Source organism: Alosa alosa, chromosome 2 (assembly GCF_017589495.1).
Source record: "Alosa alosa isolate M-15738 ecotype Scorff River chromosome 2, AALO_Geno_1.1, whole genome shotgun sequence".
NCBI lineage: Eukaryota > Metazoa > Chordata > Actinopteri > Clupeiformes > Clupeidae > Alosa > Alosa alosa.
Window position 1 is genome coordinate 23,094,264 of NC_063190.1, and position 20,034 is coordinate 23,114,297.

The window sequence follows — 20,034 nt, forward strand, 5'->3', positions numbered from 1 at the left end:
CTGGACTGGGCGGCTGTCATATTTTGTACCGCTTTGCGGTACATCTAGTTTGGGTTTTGGTTTGCCAGGTTTTAGCCTATGACAAAACGGTTGGAATTGAAACTAAGTGATCGTGTATGTGTAGGGTGTGTTTCATATACAATCTGGCAACCTGAAGGGATCAATGATTTTAAAATGAAGTTTGTATTGATGGCCATGCAAATTACGGGAGTTTTCCGGGAGAAATAACAAAACGGGAGGGTGCTGGGAGATGACCTTGAAATACGGGAGAAACCCGGGAAAAACGGGAGTGTTGACAGGTATGCATTAAGGTATATTTGTTAGCCCAGAGCTGCTAACATCATTGGTATGCAGGGATCATCCGTCCCCTTGGCCGCTGCCTTGGAGCTTGAGATTGACAGCGTTTGACCCCACCCTCCCTCTTCCCTCAGCAGCATGTTGTTGCTGGAGCCGCTCAGAGAAAAGTTTACCCGCTCGCGCTGACAACAGCACCTCCATGACCCATAACCTTCGACCCCGCCAGCTCCAGTCCTGCGCCGGGGCACACACCTGAACATGGCCTTCTTCAGCTGTCTGAGCTCTCTCTTCAGCAAGGCTAAGGTAAGCTCGTTGTAACTGACAATCTGTGGACGTCTAGCGAGACGTTTCTGTGGAGTGTTTTGGGAGAGGCTCTGAAGCAGCAAAAATAATTCGCATCCCCCGGAGACGAAACCACAAGGCATTGCTCTCTGCCAGGTGTGAGTGACAGGTACGCGAGGCGCCTCTCCTCCCTCTGATTGATGAGTCAGGAGGTGGAAAACTGCTCCCTCAAAGGCGTTTTTGTCCTCTTTCGGTCTGCGTCCTGTTGCGTTGCAAGAACTCCAAAAATATTTTTTCAAAATAAAGTTCGGAAAGCTTTCTGTACGGCCGCCTTTTTATGTTTATTTAAAGTTAACGTTAAACATAAGGAGCATGTAACCGTTATGTACAGAGTCTTTGCACAGTGGCGTAGTGTGTGGGAAAAAGAGCTGTATGTGTGTGCGCGCGCTTCTGTGGAACATGTGAGGGATAGAGTGTGCAGTGGACATTCCATTGCAGTGCAGTGGGTGTAGGAATGGAGTGAAGACTGGCCTGTTTCTCACAGGGAAGCAAGAGCCTGCCAGAACTGTTTCCAGAGCAACCCGGTTTAAAAGTAGCTTTTGACTAAGGCCCCGCCTAGCGCAGCCAATGGAGTTACTTTGAGCTATGCTTTGAGCCGTTATGATATCACGTCATCCCCAAAAGAAGACTCATACATGATTATATTTATAGCACACACAAATGTCAGTTTGAAGAACAGTACAGCTTTTGTTGAATAGAAGACATGACATATTCATGGACTCTTCATTGCACATTCACAGTGTTTCCTATTTGTGGCGGCCCACCACAATATCAACATTGCCCACCACACAATGATTTTCCAGGTTGTACAAAATTGTGCTTAAATCTGGTTAGCATCAATCACGTTGTGCTAATTTGTTAAAAACTGTTGCATTCAAGTTAATTCTGCAAACCAACCACCACAAATTAATTCAATTATCTGGGAAACACTACATTCCAAAATGTACCTCACTCATTAATTTTTTTGCATTGAGAATTGTCTTACAATATGTGTAAGCAAATGTTTAAGATGAATAGATCTGCATTGTGTCATCCTGCTCTGTTCCATAATGTTTTGTATCAATTTCATTACAGTGCAGTCAATATGGATTCAGAGCCATGTTGAATTGTGGTGCTCAATGGCATGCACAGAACATAGTCACTTAAACAAACAAGTAAACAAGCATTGCATGCTTGTGCTACTTGCTCAATAATATATTGAATAATATAATGAATACTATATTGAATGATAATGCTCAATATTCAGGAAAAAGTTGATTTCAAAATATTTAATATTCAGTAAAAGTTGGTTAGAAAACTGTAAACGGAATGAAAGGTTATGCTGCTATTTTGGTGGTAAAATGGTCACACACACACACACACACACACACACACACCACAATTAAATTATTCTGTAGCCCTAAAACTGAGTCTGCTGATTGTCCTTAACAGAGCTGCATCACTGACATGTATAACCATGCATAACATGCAAACCATGTCTTACTTTTCAATTTGCAGACTTTGAGACCACTGAAGAGTTTCAAGGACTCAGGTAAGAAAAGACATTGTGCTGAATCTGCTAATGTAGCAGGTGGGGTAGATTTGGAGTCTCCAAAAATGTAAAATTTGTGAATGATATCATGTCCTTAGAGGACCCGTATGTAAGAAATGTATTTCAATTAATCATAAAATGGCCCTGAAATGTCACTAGACATTAGGAAATCATGTTCATGCACTGCCAACAGTAGTCCGGCCAGGATATTGTCATTTAAAAAGTGAAGTTGCAGCCCTCAACTGATGTTGATGTTGTGTTTTGGCCTGATGCGCCACCCTCCTCCTATCTACTAATCACGAAGACAGTAGTGTTTCGGCATCCGGGTTGGCAACCTCAAGTCAGGGTGGAGGGAGAGGGGATACACCGCTCTACAGTAATTTGAAAGTGATTGTAGTACCAGTTTTGGCCACAATCTTACATATGGTTCCTTTAAGCTTTTTATTCCAGTTTGTGTCTTTTTGAGGATATTCTATCATATGTGTAGTTCCTTGTGGACAACGAGGTAGGCCTGGTAAAGCCATGTGTTTTGTCATAACTTTCATAGGACAATGATTGTCCTGCATATAGGGCTTGAGAGTACTGGGAAGAGGATTGTCAGAAGAGGAATTTGAGCTTGAAACTAACTAACCTAACCATCTCGTGCAAATGTTGGCTAGGAGAGTTTTTTTTTTATTCTGCATTCAGATAGTTTCTACCTCATACAAAGCATATGGAATGCAGCAGTAGACACTCTGTTGGGATCTTGTGACTTTGAAAGAATGGCTGTTTTCTCAAAGCCCTGTGAGGAAAGCACTAGCTGACCCGGACACTCTCTTGGTGTTATGGAGGTAGAGATAGATCGGTGGTCATCTTTTTTCACTTACTACTTAGAGGCATCTCTCCACAGAGACATCATTAGAGCTGTCCACAGGGGAGTCTTCGGATACCTATTCACTTGGGTGAGGGAGCCATAGGGAATATGAAATGAAACTGACCAATTAATATTAAAATTAGGAAGAAAATTAGGATAATTGCTTAGTGTGTATGTGTGTGTGTGTGGAGAGAAAGAAAGAGAAAGAGAGAGAGAGCCTCAGCAGCTAGCAGACTCTGATGACATGGTGTAAACTATGATGATCCCCTCAGGGTTAATTTAAGCAATTACATTTCCTAAAGGTGCTGTAAGTGATGCTAGTTCTGTGAAACTTCCTGTAAGCACATGTGCTAATTTTAAATTACCTTTAGCTGGGACAGTTGAGAAAGACAAGAAGAAAGTGGGAGAAATTATGATCAAGAAATGCAGTTTGGAAGTTTGCGGTTTGGAATTGAACTCTGGCCCCATCAGCTTTTAGAACTGAATGTGGTAGGCCTACTACTGCCTCTGCAGTTGCCACAATTCCTCTACATCTGCTGGTTTTTAAACTTTGTGTAAAGGTGCAATCAGCGATCGTACATGATTTTCTAAACCATAACAGTTTTTGTCACATTCAGCAATCATCTCCTCACGATCCGCTAGCTGTCAGTTTTAATATAGTAGGCTATTGCTAGTTGAACAAAATAGCTAAAGTTATCTAACCAGTTCAGTAACGCCAGTTGCTCGGTTAAGATGTAACATATTCACATTAGCTACTTACTCTCATAGTTGTTAATGTAGCTAGCAATTTACATTTTAAACCCTTTCCCCGTTTGCTGGAGGACGTTTTCACAATTTCACAATTTCTACATAATCGGTCTACATAAGCCTACTGTGAGACAAGGTAGGTCAAGTTTCAAGTTTATTGTCATGTACTCATAAAGGTCCTGAATGACTATTTAAAAGAGCCATATCTGCCAATGTATTAATGTAAACAGGAAGATGATCTGCCAGTATAAGCAAATACAAAATGGAGTCGTGCATAGAGTGCATTCTGTGTGTACACTGTTAAAAAGAAACGGTCTCTGTAGACAGCCTAGACTCTGAAAACTAGAATACTGAAGAGAGAGGTGAGCTACCTCTCTGGTGTGTTTTGTTTGGTCCTTGGTTAAAAAATGTTTTACGTTGTTTTGGACAAAAGCTAATAATTAAAAATATTAAATATATAAATATTAACAAATACATACAAATAAATGTATATATTAAATATATAAATAAACACAACTTCCTGTACAATCGCTGACTGCATCTTTAAGGGTAAAGCTCATATATGTATCCATACTTTAAATATCAATTTGGTGCTTGAAGCAATTGCATTCCTGTGAGATGACCATTGGCAGGCCATTCTAGTCTTGAATTATTTGTGGTAATCTACAGACATTTCTCCCCATGTTTCTTGAAGCACCTCCAGATAGAAGGCAAATTGAATGTCCATACGGTCAAATTGCTTCCACAGCAGCTTGATATGTTGGAGATGCCGAGACTACTCTAATAGACAAATTACCAGCTGACTGCACCTTCCCAAAATGAGAATTGAATAATCTGGAGAAGTGCTTTGCCTCTAGTGGTTCAATTGGATTTAGAGGGATGATCCCCTTTTTCAGTTCATATATCACTACTAGCACCAAAGCACCCCCAATCAGTATTTCCTACTGATAATTTCAAGCACACCCCCAACATTCTCTTTTCTGTGATCTACATAGTTCAAACACACATACATCTGTTTGTCCAAAATACTTTGCATCCTTTAGTCTTCTTTGCCTATTGTAACCTTCTCCTTTTATTGATTTTCTTTATCAGAGTCAATCCTTTTCAGGGCAGCATTCTGGAGTTGCCCTTTCAGTGTTGAAGATACACTAATGTTTGTGAGTCCTAGGCTATTTGATAAAGTTGCCAATGAAGGATCTGATGTTATAATTCTCAGTACATTGTACATTGAGGTCTCAGATGTCTCTCCCTCTCTCTAACCTGGTTAGAACCAGAGGGTCATGTTCTGTACACCAGTAGTACTGACTGTATGGTATCAATAGACAACAACATAGTAACAATAAACTATGAATAAATAAACAAACAACTATAGTCTATATATAATGAATGTCTGAAGAAAGTTTTTTTGTTATTTAACACATACTGTCTGTTGGCTAGTCTACATATTAGTCTCTTCTGCTTCAGATGTAACCTTAACATCATCTCATCTGTCATTTCTCAAAGTATTGCATGGACTTACAAAAATGTCATGAATATGTTTTGAAAAATATACAGTTAAGAAAAAAAATTATTCATACCCTGGCAAATATTGATTTAATGTTTTTTTTCTCCTGACCAATATGTTTGTTCTTCCTGAAAATGACACTGCCTCATGCCAAAAGGTTGTAAGACAATGTGGTAGAAACATGGAATCCAAAAAATAAGTGTTTTTATCTTTTTTGTAAGATTTTTATGAAAAGTGGCATGTCCAAAATTATTCATACCCTTTTTAAATAATCACTGGAAACATCTTTATTTGCCATCAAAGGTCTCAAAATGGTTCTTATAATACCTACCAAGCCTCTCCATGTCTCCATAATGATTGTAGACCGCACCTTTCAGCAATCTGGGTTTTGAGGCAAGAACGATTATTTGCCATCACTCTGGCCTTGTGCTCACTTTTTTGACGGATTGAGGTCTGGACTCTGGCTGGGCCACTCTAAAATGTGACATTGTTCTCTGTTAACCATTTCTTGACTTGTTTGGCATTTGACAAAATGGACCACCAGTGGACAGCCAGAAAACCGGTGAGCAAAACGCCAGCGGTCCACCAGAACTGCCCCAGGTGAGCCGACAGTGGTCCATCAGCCTCTTGCTATCTGGGTCAACATGGCATCTAAATTTAACATGTGACGTACATATGGACCTGAATAAAATCTAGATTTACTATGTATAAGTATTTTCTTACATCTTCTGATTCTTTTACACAAACATACGTCACAGACCACTTGGAGGTGCAAACAAGGATTTTTGGTTGATTGGACCATCAGTTAACTTTGAAACAGGCACTACTTTGGATAGACAATAGCAATACATCATGTGATCTCAATGACGATGCAGCGTTTGTTTGCACCTCCAACAGCATGGCGTACCCCCAAAACGCCCTCAAACGCATACAAATGCCAGTATGTTTTAGTGTGAAAGAATAGGCCACCCAATATACATTTTCCCAAAGGTGAAACAAGACACTGAGCGTTTTGATCCTGTGATAACTGTATTTCTGACCGCTATCAACAAACTGAAAAGGATGTATAGCATCTTTTACAATATATACAACACTTGCCCTGTTCCCTCTGGTGATTTGTAGGCCAGGAACAGAAGTAATCAACAGAGGCTGTAGAAAATAAATCCAATAGGGAATAAGTGCAAAAAACATCTCTCTTCAGAATGAAGAAGCAATTAAAAGATTTGTCAGCCAGAAAATGAAGGTGTCTACAAATTGTGACCCCAATAAGTGCACCCAAGTAGAGTATGGTGGTTTCATATGTATTTTCTAAAGGTTGTGGACTGGGTGTGATTTCAAGTGAATTGTTATGCGTTTATGTATGAATGCAAAGTGGGCTACAATTTCAACGACTAGGCCTACATAGGCGGTCATGCCAAAGTCCTTTTAGGCAAGTCCCTCCACTCGGCGGCCATATAGCAACGCTTTTTGGGCACTCATCGGGCATCCTCTTCAGCAGAAATGCGCTGCGGCGCCAAGGCTTCAATGACACCAATCTTGTTCCAGCGGCGAGTTCACAACACATGATTGGCAAGATGTCTTCACAACACACTATATAATTTGGCTCAATGTATTCACATCACACCACATGATTGGCTCAATGTATTTACATGTCGACGTTTTGCCGAGGAAGGGGTGGGATATGTGTAGACAACGGCCATATTGGCGTTACAAACTAACCCCATGCATTTCTATGGAGGATTTTTTGAGTGCTGTGTCTCATTAGAAAGTCTCTGGTCATGCTGAGGCGGCGCAACGGTAGGCTACTGTGCTGGACTACAACCCTCCAGTCGACAATGTAGGCTAGCCTACTTCTTATCCCAGAATGCCTAGTGGCAGGAGTCACTACAGGAAGCGTGCATAATTTTGTGTGTTTTTAACGTGAACTCCTCATGGCTTTGCCGTAGTAGCTTAGGACGGGTGAAAAAAAACATGCCCCAGCTTCGTTCATTATCGAGACACGTAGGCCTAAATAAAGTTCAAGTCGGCTTCCGATATACTTTTAGTGAACTTGCCTAATTGTGGCGAGCGGAGAGAGAAAGTAACGTATGTTTGCGGACTCTGGGTGGAGAATGGATGGTAAAACATATGATGGGCTTCAATCAAAATCACGAACTCTTCAACTTCGGAAATCAACTTTTAAAGCTTTAACACTTCTTCGAAGAAAATTAACCCACCAACAAATTACAGGTAAATGTAAAAAAAGCCTACAGTAGCCTACTCAATTGCTCGCTTTTGGTTGAATTTGGGTACCCAATCCTCGGTTGGATTAATGGTCTAGCAGCCTAGTGAATGGTTTTGGGTGGAACTTCGTTTTCTTTAGATTTAAATCCTATAAATCATCTTCCATGAACTATCCTAACCTAAAATATTCTTTATTTATTCCTGTAAAACACGTTGCATGTCAGATATGCAACATGGGGAAAATAGCCTAGTTAGACTTATTTTACATTTTGGTAATTTAAATCCAACACGTAAATCTAATTAAGTAAAAACCATAGTCCGTTGTAAAAATGCTAGGCCTAATGATTTCCTTGGCTAATAATAACTGACTTGAGGACATGAGTCCAGCTATTTACATAATTGTTAAGCTGTTTTTACGCACAGTTTTGAGGAGTGTCCGGTAAATTCTGAAATGATACAGGGTTAAAACTGAAGCTATAGGCAATTCGTACTCACTAGTGTAGTCAACTCGGGTGTGCGCGCGCGTGTCTGTCTGTGTGTGTGTCTGTCTGTGTGTGAGAGAGCCCCAAGACACTGCCCTCCTTGTTCAATGTGAGGTGCATATTTCAAATCTGCTGCGTGGACGTTCTCCACTTATTTCTCAAGATCTATTAATAATTGAAGGTTTGGGACAGAAAAAAAAGCTTCTCTTCAGGGCTTTAGGGAGGGATGCGGTTTTAAAATCCATGCTTTCACCTAAATGACACTGAAATTGACAGCACGTTGAATAGGCTGCTTGCTATTATGTGATTTATTTTTTTCCCCCTTCTATTTTGTCTTTGAGGTGCAATGACTTGCTATAAGTTTGCAAAATGGCTGGGTCCTAGTTGTGACATCTGTCTGCCATTTAAGTTATCTGATTGCTTTTTAATTGCTATATTTCGTTTCATATGTCCAATATCAGCATGGACATCTTGGGAACATTTTTAATGATGCCTGTGTGGTTACTTTAATTAATATATTCAATAAGGTCATGGTTAGTGATGGGCCTTATTTGATAGCCTGTCAGAACAACCTTTTATGATTGCCAGCCCCCCTCCATTATTACTTGCTTGTTCTGTTGGGACATCATAATACTACTGCTATAGATGCCCATATGTTTTGCTCTAAATTGAAGTGCAGCACTGCTTTTCCCATCATCCAGTAGCTGGCTCAAATGGGAGCACTGATGGGCTTTAGTTTAGTGTTATCTAGAGAGGTCTCTCTCATCACGATCCTGGCGAATGAGTCATAGCTAGCAAATTAAAGCCATCTCTGACCCAGAGGGTAGAGGTATCAATGGCACAGTGGTCCTTGGGGTCACTGTAGGAAGGCTCTATTCTGGCTGTGAGCATATTGAAAATGAAGTTTAAACCTATTCAGACTTGACCGTACTGTAACCTCTCGTTACTATGGGAAAGTAGTCCGTAGTCATATATAAAAAGCATGTCCCTCTGCTGACTACCTCTCAGTCAGCAGAGGGACATGCTTTTTAATTGGTAGGCCTTATCCATTGTTATTTCACATTTAGTGAAGTATGACTGGCTAACATGGGGTAAAAGTTTAGTGATGGACTAATTTCTTTAATTATTTAGGAGTATGAAAATCTCAATGTCAATACCCAGTCTTGTGCATTATTGCAGTAGAAAGTTGAAAGTACCAGTGATTTTGTGTTTAGGAATGGATGGGTAGGAGTTACACCCAACAATATGCACTCAGATTCGTTCCTTTCTAATAAGAAATGAACTGGGACTGTGAACAAGTTCTAATTCGAAATTGAGAACTATAATGCAAACTTGTTCATTTTAACCTGCGTGAACTGAGCTTTGAGTTAGTTAGAACTTGTACAATACTCGATCTCATGTTTTCGACGTCAACACTAAGAGCAGCACTACAATGTGTGTTCATTATGAGTGTGTGTCAGTCATCCTACCAGTGTGTGGTGTTGAAATGTGACCTGACACAAGGATGACTTTAGATTGAATAGGTACAGTATGGCCTGTCTGCATTTCTTACCATCAGGTATAGTCCGGAAGTTTCCAGATTGGCTGTGTCTCTGGGTCCCGGGAGGTGCTTTATGTAGCTTCTTGGTGGCTCCCAGTGTTGAGCTATCACAAACGCAAAACATCAATCAATGTGCCATGGGTAAACAGTTATGTAGACCCAGGTGCCACCCACAGAGGATGCTACAGTTTAACTTACTCAAACATGAATCCCCCCTTGATCTTTCTCACGTTGGTAACCTTGACAACGCACCATGATCATTCCATGAATCGGCCTACTAATGATAAATCAAAACAATTCATTATTTAAAGATACAATATAGCTAAATTACAAGTGAAATAATATCATCTGCATAGTTTCAGTTATTATTCACATACGATACATGAACAACAAATTTGGTAATGGATCAGTTTTCATTGTTGCTTGCCGTACAGTACCATAATCACTTTGATATTGGTTGCCTTTGTTAACTCCTGTTTGGCTTTTGATTGATTAGTCAAATTTTAAGCCGTAGATTCATGAAGTTTGTTTGTGTCAGTTTGTCTCAAAAAGATCTTATGGAAAGAATACAGAGATGTGTATCAGCTCAGCCTCAGTTCAGGAGCGGGACCAATGAAAAAGGGCTTTTCCTAACTGAGAGAGGCTCAGTAGGTGGCACAAGTTTGTAACTGAGTTGATGGGAATGACCCATAATTGTGTTGAGCTGTTTAAGTTATGCTTTATTTTGCCAGACAGAGACCGAATTGCTTACTCTTGTGGATGTCATAAGTTCAGGAGGATGAAGGGTTGTAGCATCCAGGTGTAAGAATGTTGTAGCTCAACATAACAGACCTTGAACAGCACGTTTCCTGGGTAGACTTGGCTCTGTATAGCACTTCTGTGGATGTAATACATTTCAGGTCTGGTTCTGCCACTGTTGATTTCAGAGTTCACCTCACAATCAGTGTGCAGTCAGTGATTTTGCATAATTTCAAGCCCTTGATATTTTTTGTCACATCTGCGAACATCTCCTCTCGATCCACTAGCTTCCCAGTCTGTGAGTACTCTGGTGTGTTTTGTTTAGTTCTTGTTTAAATATAATGTACATTCAGGGCTTAAATTTCACTGCGGGATTGCGGGTATTGCGCATAATTTGTTCAAGTCCCGCAACTCTAGCCATCATAATGCGAGAAATTCCCGCATACACTTTTACAGCCTGTCTGATGACGTTAATATAATCATGAAGTGGCGTGAATGCGGTGCTATTGACCGGACGGATCAACTACCGAGTTGAATTGAATATAGCCTCATGCAGACGCAGACACACACACGGAGAGAGAGAGAGAGAGAGAGAGAGAGAGAGAGAACCACTTTGCGCTTACGCAAATAGGCTGCGCAACCATGGCAAACTTTTACATCTGGAAAGAGCTCCTTGGTAACTATCCTGCTTGCTCAGGTCACGTCAACACTTGATCCCAGAAAGATTGTCTTCGACTTGTTAGTATTGTCACTGTCACGTATTTTCTTAAAGTGACACTCAATTACACCTACTCATCACCAATGTGCACACAATTAGACCTACACACCACATTAAAGATATGCCTAAGTGTTATAGGTTAAACATCAAAATGAAGCATTCATATTACTAAATATATTTAGCTACTAGTAATTACTAGTAAAATGCTATACATTAAAAAATACATTATTAACTAAATACACTCTATATGAATTTAAAAATATATGAAATAGAAACATATCACATAAGCCATCATTTTCAGTGTGTGTGTGGAGAGAGTCAAGCAGAATCTAGGATGTCCACTGTTGTGAATGATCCCATTACAGTATATATTACTGATGACGTCAGGGTGGTGGGGGCACCAAAATCAAACACTTTTTAAAAAAAGTATCGAAGAAGTATCGAAATCGCAATTCTTGACTTGGTATCAGAATCGACCCCCCCCCCTCCCCCCCAAATTGTGTAAATCCCCCCTACATGAATAACCTAAGGGGGGAATCCCCCCCCATTTTGAAAAATGAATTTTAAGCCCTGACATTGGTTTGGACAAAAGCGTCTGCTAAGAAATTTAAATATGAATGTAAACATAAACAAATACGACGTCATGCGCAATTGCTTACCCCACCTTTAAGAGTTCACTTCACCTGAGAGTTCACTTCACCTAACTCACCTAAAAGTTTGTTCCCTCAGGTGCTATCTAGTGGATAGAAAACAATTATAATAAGCCTGCCCAGAGTAGATTCCCACAGCTCCTCCAACTGTTCCTATACTGAATTGAAAAGTGCTTGTATGCTTGTTAACATACCTTTCTTTCACTCTGTGGTTTTAAATCACCTTTTGTGTCTTGCTTCAGCAGTCAGTGAGATTGCTGCCACTATTTTTGAGATAAAGAGTGTTTATTATGCTTAAAAATCCTCTTTTTAGCATCTTGGTCTGTCTGATCTACCTGTCCTTGTTTTGGGCTGATTAGAAGGATGGAGAGGTTTGTTATAAAGGCCTATTGCATGGCCATTGTGTCAGAATGTCTTCTGTTGAGCTCTCTTGGATATGTCAGGTATGTAACACAAGCCATGTAATCAATACTATAACAACAGAGACCGAACATGGAATGTTCTCCAACCCTATATTAGAGACAAACACACTCAAAACATGGGTAAACCTCTAACTGAATCTAACAGTGACGCAGTTAGTTTTCTCGTTGCATGCTGGGTTAATCTGATCGATAGTGTGTTATACAGAATCAGAATGAGATCTGTTTCCTAAGTATTCCCATATACCTGAATATTTTAAGGTAATTCACAGAGACATGCCATACAGTGACACTGTAGTCATTTATAAACAGTAGTGTCAAGGCTGTTTTTTCTCATCTGGGGTTTATGTGCGTTATAAAAAGGTGTACACCCACACAGTTACTATATTCAGTGTAGGCAGTGACCCCTGTGTTTGACGTGGGACAGACTCATAAATTGTGGATGTGGCATAGTTAACCTTAACAGATTGAGTGCTACGATTCATCGAATAATGCATTCTACTCCCCTGAACAAACCTTTGCTGGCATTGCTTTTAGGAGTCACTAAGTGCAGTCATTTGGTTGCTTTATGACATTGAATATGTTAGTAAGGCTGTTTGTTATTCTATAATATTAGCAATTGATATCTTAATTGTTACTGTGCCTTATAGAGAAGCATGACTTGGTGTGGCATTTGGGTTTCTTGCTCTTGTATGCCCATCATAAGTGCACAAATGTCTTTAATTTTGAGGGCTGAGCCTGTGTCTGATGGTTTGATGAAGGCATTTAGCTGTTCTCAACCCCAGCCTACCCCCACTCACTCATCATCAGAAGGGGCCTGTCCTCAGGTTGTTGACACACTGATGGAGATGTTGGTTGGCAGAAGCGTTCCCTACTTAATCTGGCAGGGGGACTGCATTGTTGTCCTTAGGACATTCTCTTCCCTAAAACTTCCTGTTAAAGGTAAACTCCACTAATAGCAAGCTTGCACTCCTGTCTAAATTGGAGGCTCTCTGTGTAGAGTATTCTAAAACTTTGAAAACATCTGAAATTTGTTAATGTCTTTTCTGACCCTGTTTCTTTCTCCTTCTCACTCTCTCACTCTCTCTCTCTCTCTCCCCCTCTGTCCTGTTTTGTTTTCTGTGTGGGATGTACATTTTTAAATTAGACAAATTATAAATGTGTTGATGGTTTGCTGTAAGGTAGGTGTTAAGAATGAATGTATTTGTTATTATTTTGTTGTGATACTTTGGTGTTTTGAAATTGATAAACACTTCTGTATGAGTAATCAGTGCCTGCCATCCCATATGTAAAACTACATCAACTTCAAGGATTAAGCATGAAAACAGGGATGATAAATCTGGCTTTAGAATTGTTTCATGCTGTACACTGGCTTTTATTTCTTTACCTCTTTTTTTAAACCTGTGGCATTGAGTCACTTGCTACTTAAATGTCAGGGTTCCATATTGTAGCCTGTCACTATTTCAGATGCTGTACCAGGTTACTGTTTTTTATGTTTACTCTTGATAATGTCATGTTGATGATGTCAGAGTCGCTTTTGTCTTACTGAATACAGTGTATTGCGACGTTATATCGGCAACCCACCTGCTGCCTCTATACCTATACAATTTGAAGCACGTCACAAGAGCCCTCTTTCTCAAATCTCACACACACTCTCATTGTTTTCGCTTTTCTTCAGACCAGATACACTGCAAATATGTCCTTATATCCATTCAGCTTCTGGCGCCCTGCAAAGAACACTTAAATTCTGTGCCTAAACAGCTGTTCCTTATGGATGCATATCGATTTTTCAGAACTGGCGCTTCACAACTTCTAGTCCAGTCACTCACTTCACCCACCTCTCTGTGCCTGTCCATCTCCTCATCAATTACTTTCAGGCGGAGTATGCCTGCGATTACATTATCATCCTCTGGAGGATAGGCCCCTAGTGATGCCATGTTCTTTCCATCAGATTGTTCTGACATTATCAGATGAAAAAGCTGGGGGTGAGGGTGGTGGTGGTGGGTGGGAAGGGTTTACTGGTGCAAAAGCCATGACATTTCCCAGACAGACACTCATCCTCCGCCGCCGCCTCTGCCGTTTCCTGTCCACTCGGCCTGATGCTGCACCACACCTCTTCCCTTCACAGAAGAGCGTTCGCCTCTCTCCGTCCCCAGGGGGGTGAAACATAACTGCACCCCACTCCACACCATCCCGCCCCTGCACGCTCTAGCCACCATCTGGGAATGGCTTCGATTGCAACAGCGGTGGCTTTAGACACTTCTCTGTTGCCTGTGTGTGTGTGTGTGTGTGTGTGTGTACATTTGTGTGAGATGAATCACCAGCTCAGTTGTCACACAGTTGAAGGGTGATGTATCAGGAGTTTCCCCATGACCCTTGTTGAGCTTCTCAAAACAGTTGTCATCCTGTTATCATTCCTCTTTTAATTTACAGTAAAGACGAAAGCTAAGAGATTCTTGTTGAGGAAGAGACAGTTGACTGTGTTTGATGTGGAGCCTTGTCCTTTAATCGGCAAAGATGGCCCAGGTTTTATGTAAGGGATAATGTATAGAACGCCGGTCATTGTCGGGAGATAGGTCCCGACAGGGCGAACCGGACCCCGACGCGCAGCGGAGGGGTCTTGTTCCGCCCTGAAGGGACAATGACCAGCGTTCTATACATTATCCCGCTTATTACACGGCTACTTACCAAAACGACACAATAAACTCCCCACGATATGACTCTTTAGCCTACATAGCCTAGGCTATAGCCTATTTGTTACCGTTTCATCATGGCTTTTGCTGAGAAACAAATAGTTCGCAACAACACACGGTGAACTTGAATCAAACATTCTTTAGAACACAGCTGATCAGCCGTCTGCTTTCACTTTTGAATGAAGTTCCAATCCTTGCGTAGTGATATGAAAGAATTGACTTAGAAGCACAAAGCCCATTTTCCTTGACAGCGGTCTATTATACTTAGCAACGGTTTGTTATTCAGAATTAGCAGACCGCCGAACGTTGGGAAGGCCCATTCAAGTGAATGGAGCATTCTGCAGCCCTATGAAGAGCCGTGTAAAAATCATGTTTGCTGGCATCTCCGGTCCCGTCCTTGAAGACCAGAGCTCATGAACAGTCTAACTAGTGAGAAGGCGTCTCAATGGTGTCTGTTTATGAGGAACTGATGACTTTATAGCCAACTTCTCGGTGCAAGTGTGAGGCTCTTCAGGCCATGTTTCCTGAATGCTGTGAGAGTGAAAGTCATTGGTGTGTTTTTGTCTCTGTATGAAACTCAGCCCAGAATGTTGAGGGTTCAGAGAGACTCATACCCTAGACTCGAGTAGATGTGGAGAGTTTTTGTTTTGGCTGAAAGGTTTTTAAATATTAAGCTTTCAGGTCTCAAATCAATAACATATTTGAGCATTGGAATGGGCCATGGTGGTTTATGTGAAATATTAGACATCTTAAAGTCAATAGACCACTGTACCTGTGGCCTCCCTTTCTGGCTAGAAAGAAAACCCTGCAATTCTTAGTTTCAATGTTGAAATAAAACATGGTCATGTAAATTCTTGTTTTGCTCTGAATACTTCATTGGGAATATTGGAATGGCAGGAGACGCATAACCTTTTATAAGGCTTCAGCAGTGTGTCCAGTATTTACCTTAACATAACGATAACATAAAATCATTTTGATGCCACATAACCTCATAACATGACAAATGGCACTTTTTGTGTTTGGGTAGGAACTATGACAAAACCATTTGTTTTGCTCCGTTTGGGATATAGGATTGTCTGGTTGATGTTTTGCGAGATAACGGCTGGTAGGTTTTGTTTCTTTAACGTTTTGGGCCATTTGAACCTCCTGGCTTTCTCCCCCCTCTCTTCTAAAGTGGTATGGTCTTCCTGCTGGGAGTTGAGGGTGGGGGGTAATTGAGGTGGGACATTTGTTGAGGAACCAGATGGTGGTCTGTTTGAATGGGAGCAGGAAGGGCAGTGTTTTTTTTTTTTTTCACTGAAGCTTGCCCCTTAGCCTATGAACAACTCCAGTACCATAGCTCAGCACGTACTAAGTAGTCGCAGTCTTCGCCTGCCCTGCTATTGGAAGAGGCATTCGTTTTGTTCAGGAATCTGTCGACCCTTCTCTCCTTGCCTCCTGCTCTATCTGGGTCTGAGGTGAATTTGATTAGGGAAGCTTTGTGGGACAAGTACCAATGGAATCTGGGAGCTTTTAAACACGGAGAAGTTGTTGTTTCCAGAGTTTGGACTTCATGCCTTGAGTTGGTGTTGAGCAGTGCTCTCATGAGTGAAGGAGATAAGTTTCAGAAGCTCTTGGGGAAGAATGGTGAGTGCTCTGCTTTACTTAGCCTAAGTTTACTTTTAAACCTTTTTTGTTCGTAACAAGAATATATGGTTATGTATACCATAACCATATGGTCAAAATCAGTCACATAATAGATTTTCCTTTTGTGAATATCAGGGGAAAAAATGTAACTAAAGAAATAAGTCCTTGGTTGTAATTGGGTATGGTGTCTTAACTTGAAACTCCTTTGATAGGTTTTCATCCATAGGGTTCATTGTTCATGCAATATGTTCACAAATCTGAAATTAACGCTTCAAAGAAACATTGGAATAAGCACAGTTCTTTGAGAACAATGGGTTTCTCAGATAAAAGTACTTTAAAGACTGTGCCTCATTCTTGGACTTGGTTCTATGAATATGTATGCAAACATCATGTAAATTAATGTTCATTAACTATGAAAAGCCTCAGAGCACATTGGATTTTGTGTATTTGTTTGAATGTATGTAGTGAGTTGAGTTCAAAGAAAAGATTCTTTCAGTAATTCTCTCTGTGTTGGAAAAGCTCAAGGATTTTCAGGGTTATAGCCGCAACTGGTTCTTTAGCCTGCCTGGCACCTTGTTACCAGTTTCTTCCATACGGAGAAAAAAAGAAAAACTGTACGCCACAGCATCTTGATGACACGTGACTGTCGAGGCTGTCTCCAGGCCTGTGGTTTTGTTACTCAGAGCAAACTTGACCATTTTCAGTTGACATTTGCTACTGATCCTAGGCCAGTGGGTTGACCAAGCTCCTACAGACCAGATGGAACGTGCCCTTTGAACTTGTCTGTGATGTTACAGCACTGATGTCGGCCGGAGTGTTAATCAAGGAGAAATGTACAGTGGGGCTCATGCACACTGAGTGCTGAGGGCATGCTGTTGTAATCAAAGGCTGCTATTGTAAGCGGCCAGGGTCTTAGCAGTGCTGTTGGGTTTGTGACAAAAGCAGCCATACAGCCAAGAGGAACAATGGTCATTATTCAGCCTGGAAAAAGAGTGAGCGTCCAAACAGGGATTTGAGATCACAGAAAGGGAACATATCCTCCTTTAGAAATGCTCCCCAACAAATGCATACAAGTGCTTCTCTCTCTGTCTCACACACACACACGCGCACACACACACGCACGCACACACACACGCACACACACGCACACACACGCGCACACACACGCACACACACACACACACACACACACACACACACACACACACACACACACACACACACACACACACACACAGAATATTTTGTGTATGTATTAGCACACGTGCCAATGGGTGTTTTTGGAATGTGCGTTGGGTGTCTTTGTGTTGTGTTCTATGTGCGTGGGCTATTTTGGTAAGCGAGTTCACAGCGAGTTGCATTTTCCACACAATATTTACTCAGTGTGTCTTTGCTCTCTCCACTGACAACATACATATCTAGTCATTCTCACCCCACTCTCCTTTCTCTTTGAGGCCTTCGCAATCCCACTTAATTAGAAATGTGTCTTCCTTATAAACTCCTATCACTACATGTCCTATTCTGTGAGGCTCAGACCATTGTAAGATGGAGTGTAAGAAACTGAAGGCCTCTCTGTTTCCCGCTTTGGTTTTCCTGCTAATTAAGTCATCCTGCCCTGACCTGTCTTTGCTTGTTCAAAGAGAGAAGGTTTGTTTTAAAGCTACACTGCAACAATTTAATCTGTAAGGCCTGTGCTGGGTATGATCACAGGTGGGCTCAGAGAGATTTTTTTTGTTTAATTTTTGCACTCAACGTCCTGGGGTTGGTTTTGTGTGAATCAGTGTGAAGAAGGCAAGTAGTCTAGTAGTGTTTGACCAGAGGTTGTCGAGGAGCCCACTGGTGGTAGGTCAATAAGGTGTACGCATACTTGCAGCCACTGTTACTCAAACTGGGCAAGCGGAAAATGCATTTAGCTCACGCACCACAAACACACACTCAGCAATACCACAGACACACTTTCACACGCTGTTGATTACTTCTTTACAAATGGAGAGATCCTTGTTTCGTCAGACCATTTGTTCTCAACAAACGTTTAAGCAGCAGTCAACAAACTACCCCCCTTTACCCAGCTCCGACAAGTCAACACAGTCTCTCTTCTCACGATGATCTACAAACCAGAGTGAAACATGTTCATCACTTCCCTTTAAATACACTCACTGTGTGTGTGCTTGCGTGCGTGCATGCTTGTGAGTATGTGCACATGCAGAGAGTGCATTAAGGTGTGTGTGTGTGTGTAGGAATGTGTGGAGCTGGAATGGTGTGACCTGTGTGTGTGTGTGTAGGAATGTGTGGAGTTAGAATGGTGTGACCTCTCTGAAATAAATATTTAATTACCTCCTATAGATTATTCCAAATGGTGACATTTCACATTTCAATTATGCCCATGCTGTTGATCCTTTAGCCTCCCAGCCTCCTTTTTTACCCTCGTCCACTGCACCCAAGGATGCAGATCTATTAATGTGTTTGCCAGAGATATCCAGTAAAGTGGCATCACCACAAAGGCAGTTTTAATCAGTATCCCAGTTATGGACGAAAATGGGAAGATGAGCAATACTATGAAGTATTTGATAACCCTGTTAATAGTCTGTTTGACCCCCTACGAATGTAGCGGTTATCATACACCCACACACAGTTGGTTTGGTAGTGCCGACATTAGCTGTGCAGATGGTGTTATCATATCATAAGGAAATCAAAGACCGTAATTTATCCAGCAAAATTAGTTAAAATTGCGTTCAGGACCGAAAGACTCAATTTTTATTCAAAATTGCATATTGCGAAGGATGCAAATAATCCTGCAGCTTGTGACCGTGTGATTATTTGGGGGTTTACCCTAGCCTGGCAAGCAAAACTCATTCACGAAGTGAATAGAGTCTGGTCACTCATGATTGGGATTTGTTTACAAGCTAGCGTGGTGACAGGCGTAGACATAGCATTAACTTTTAAATCAGGTAGTCTGCCGACCTTGGGAAACGCTAGTGAACTATTGTGTTCCAGACTAGTATCTCCCTGAAAGGAGATCTAGTGTGTGTGTTGCCAGGCTAGGTTTACCCGAGGTGATGTTCAAACAAGCAAATGTACTATACAAAACTGTCAAGCAGTTACACTTAAATAAGCACCACAGGCAGCAGTATGATGAATGCACAGCATAAAAGGCTGCAGAAGTAGTGCTGGTCTTGCCTAATAAGACGAGAGAAAGCAAATTACTATTTCAGAGAAATGCTTAATGTATTATATAGTAAAATTGTTCAGCCCTAATTGTATTCTACTAGCATAGAAATCTAGACGCACATTACATTTGCTGCCAGGGCTAGTCTAGCAACTCTCCGTTGGCTTGTGAGCTGGAAAAATTAAACTTCTATCAGGCCAATCAAATCGTGTATAGAGACGTTAGGCGGGCTTAACATAATGATTGATGGCAGAGTTGTAACGGTTTGGCTTGAATTCCTTGCTACTTGAAAACAAAGAAGATGGATGTTGCTGTTGGGGAACAGCGTGACACGAGTTAAGCTTTTTTTAAGTTGGCAAAAGTTTGAACTAGCCAACTAGCTCTGCTGGTGGGAAAACGCACGGGACTCATAGCGCTGTCCTATTGCGTGCAGAGGGAATTTGAAAGACAACCGATTATCCCGCCCCTCGGACTGAGCACTGCCAACGGTGAGTGCCCAGACCCT

The 20,034-nt window shown here is 41.2% G+C and overlaps 1 protein-coding gene across 3 annotated transcripts in view; it reads left to right on the forward strand.

Moving 5' to 3' along the window:
* The first annotated feature begins 459 nt into the window (after window positions 1-459).
* stard8 (StAR-related lipid transfer (START) domain containing 8) overlaps window positions 460-20,034 on the forward strand; it is a 63,058-nt gene continuing 43,483 nt past the window's right edge. The window contains exons 1-2 of one of the 3 annotated variants that reach the window (XM_048237305.1): window positions 460-600; window positions 2,137-2,170. In XM_048237305.1, coding sequence (XP_048093262.1) covers window positions 556-600; window positions 2,137-2,170 — 79 coding nt within the window. In that variant the 5' untranslated portion in view covers window positions 460-555. Of the gene's footprint in view, window positions 601-2,136; window positions 2,171-7,177; window positions 7,504-16,089; window positions 16,364-20,034 lie in introns of those variants that run through there. The other 2 variants (XM_048237304.1, XM_048237306.1) reach the window with 2 other exon arrangements.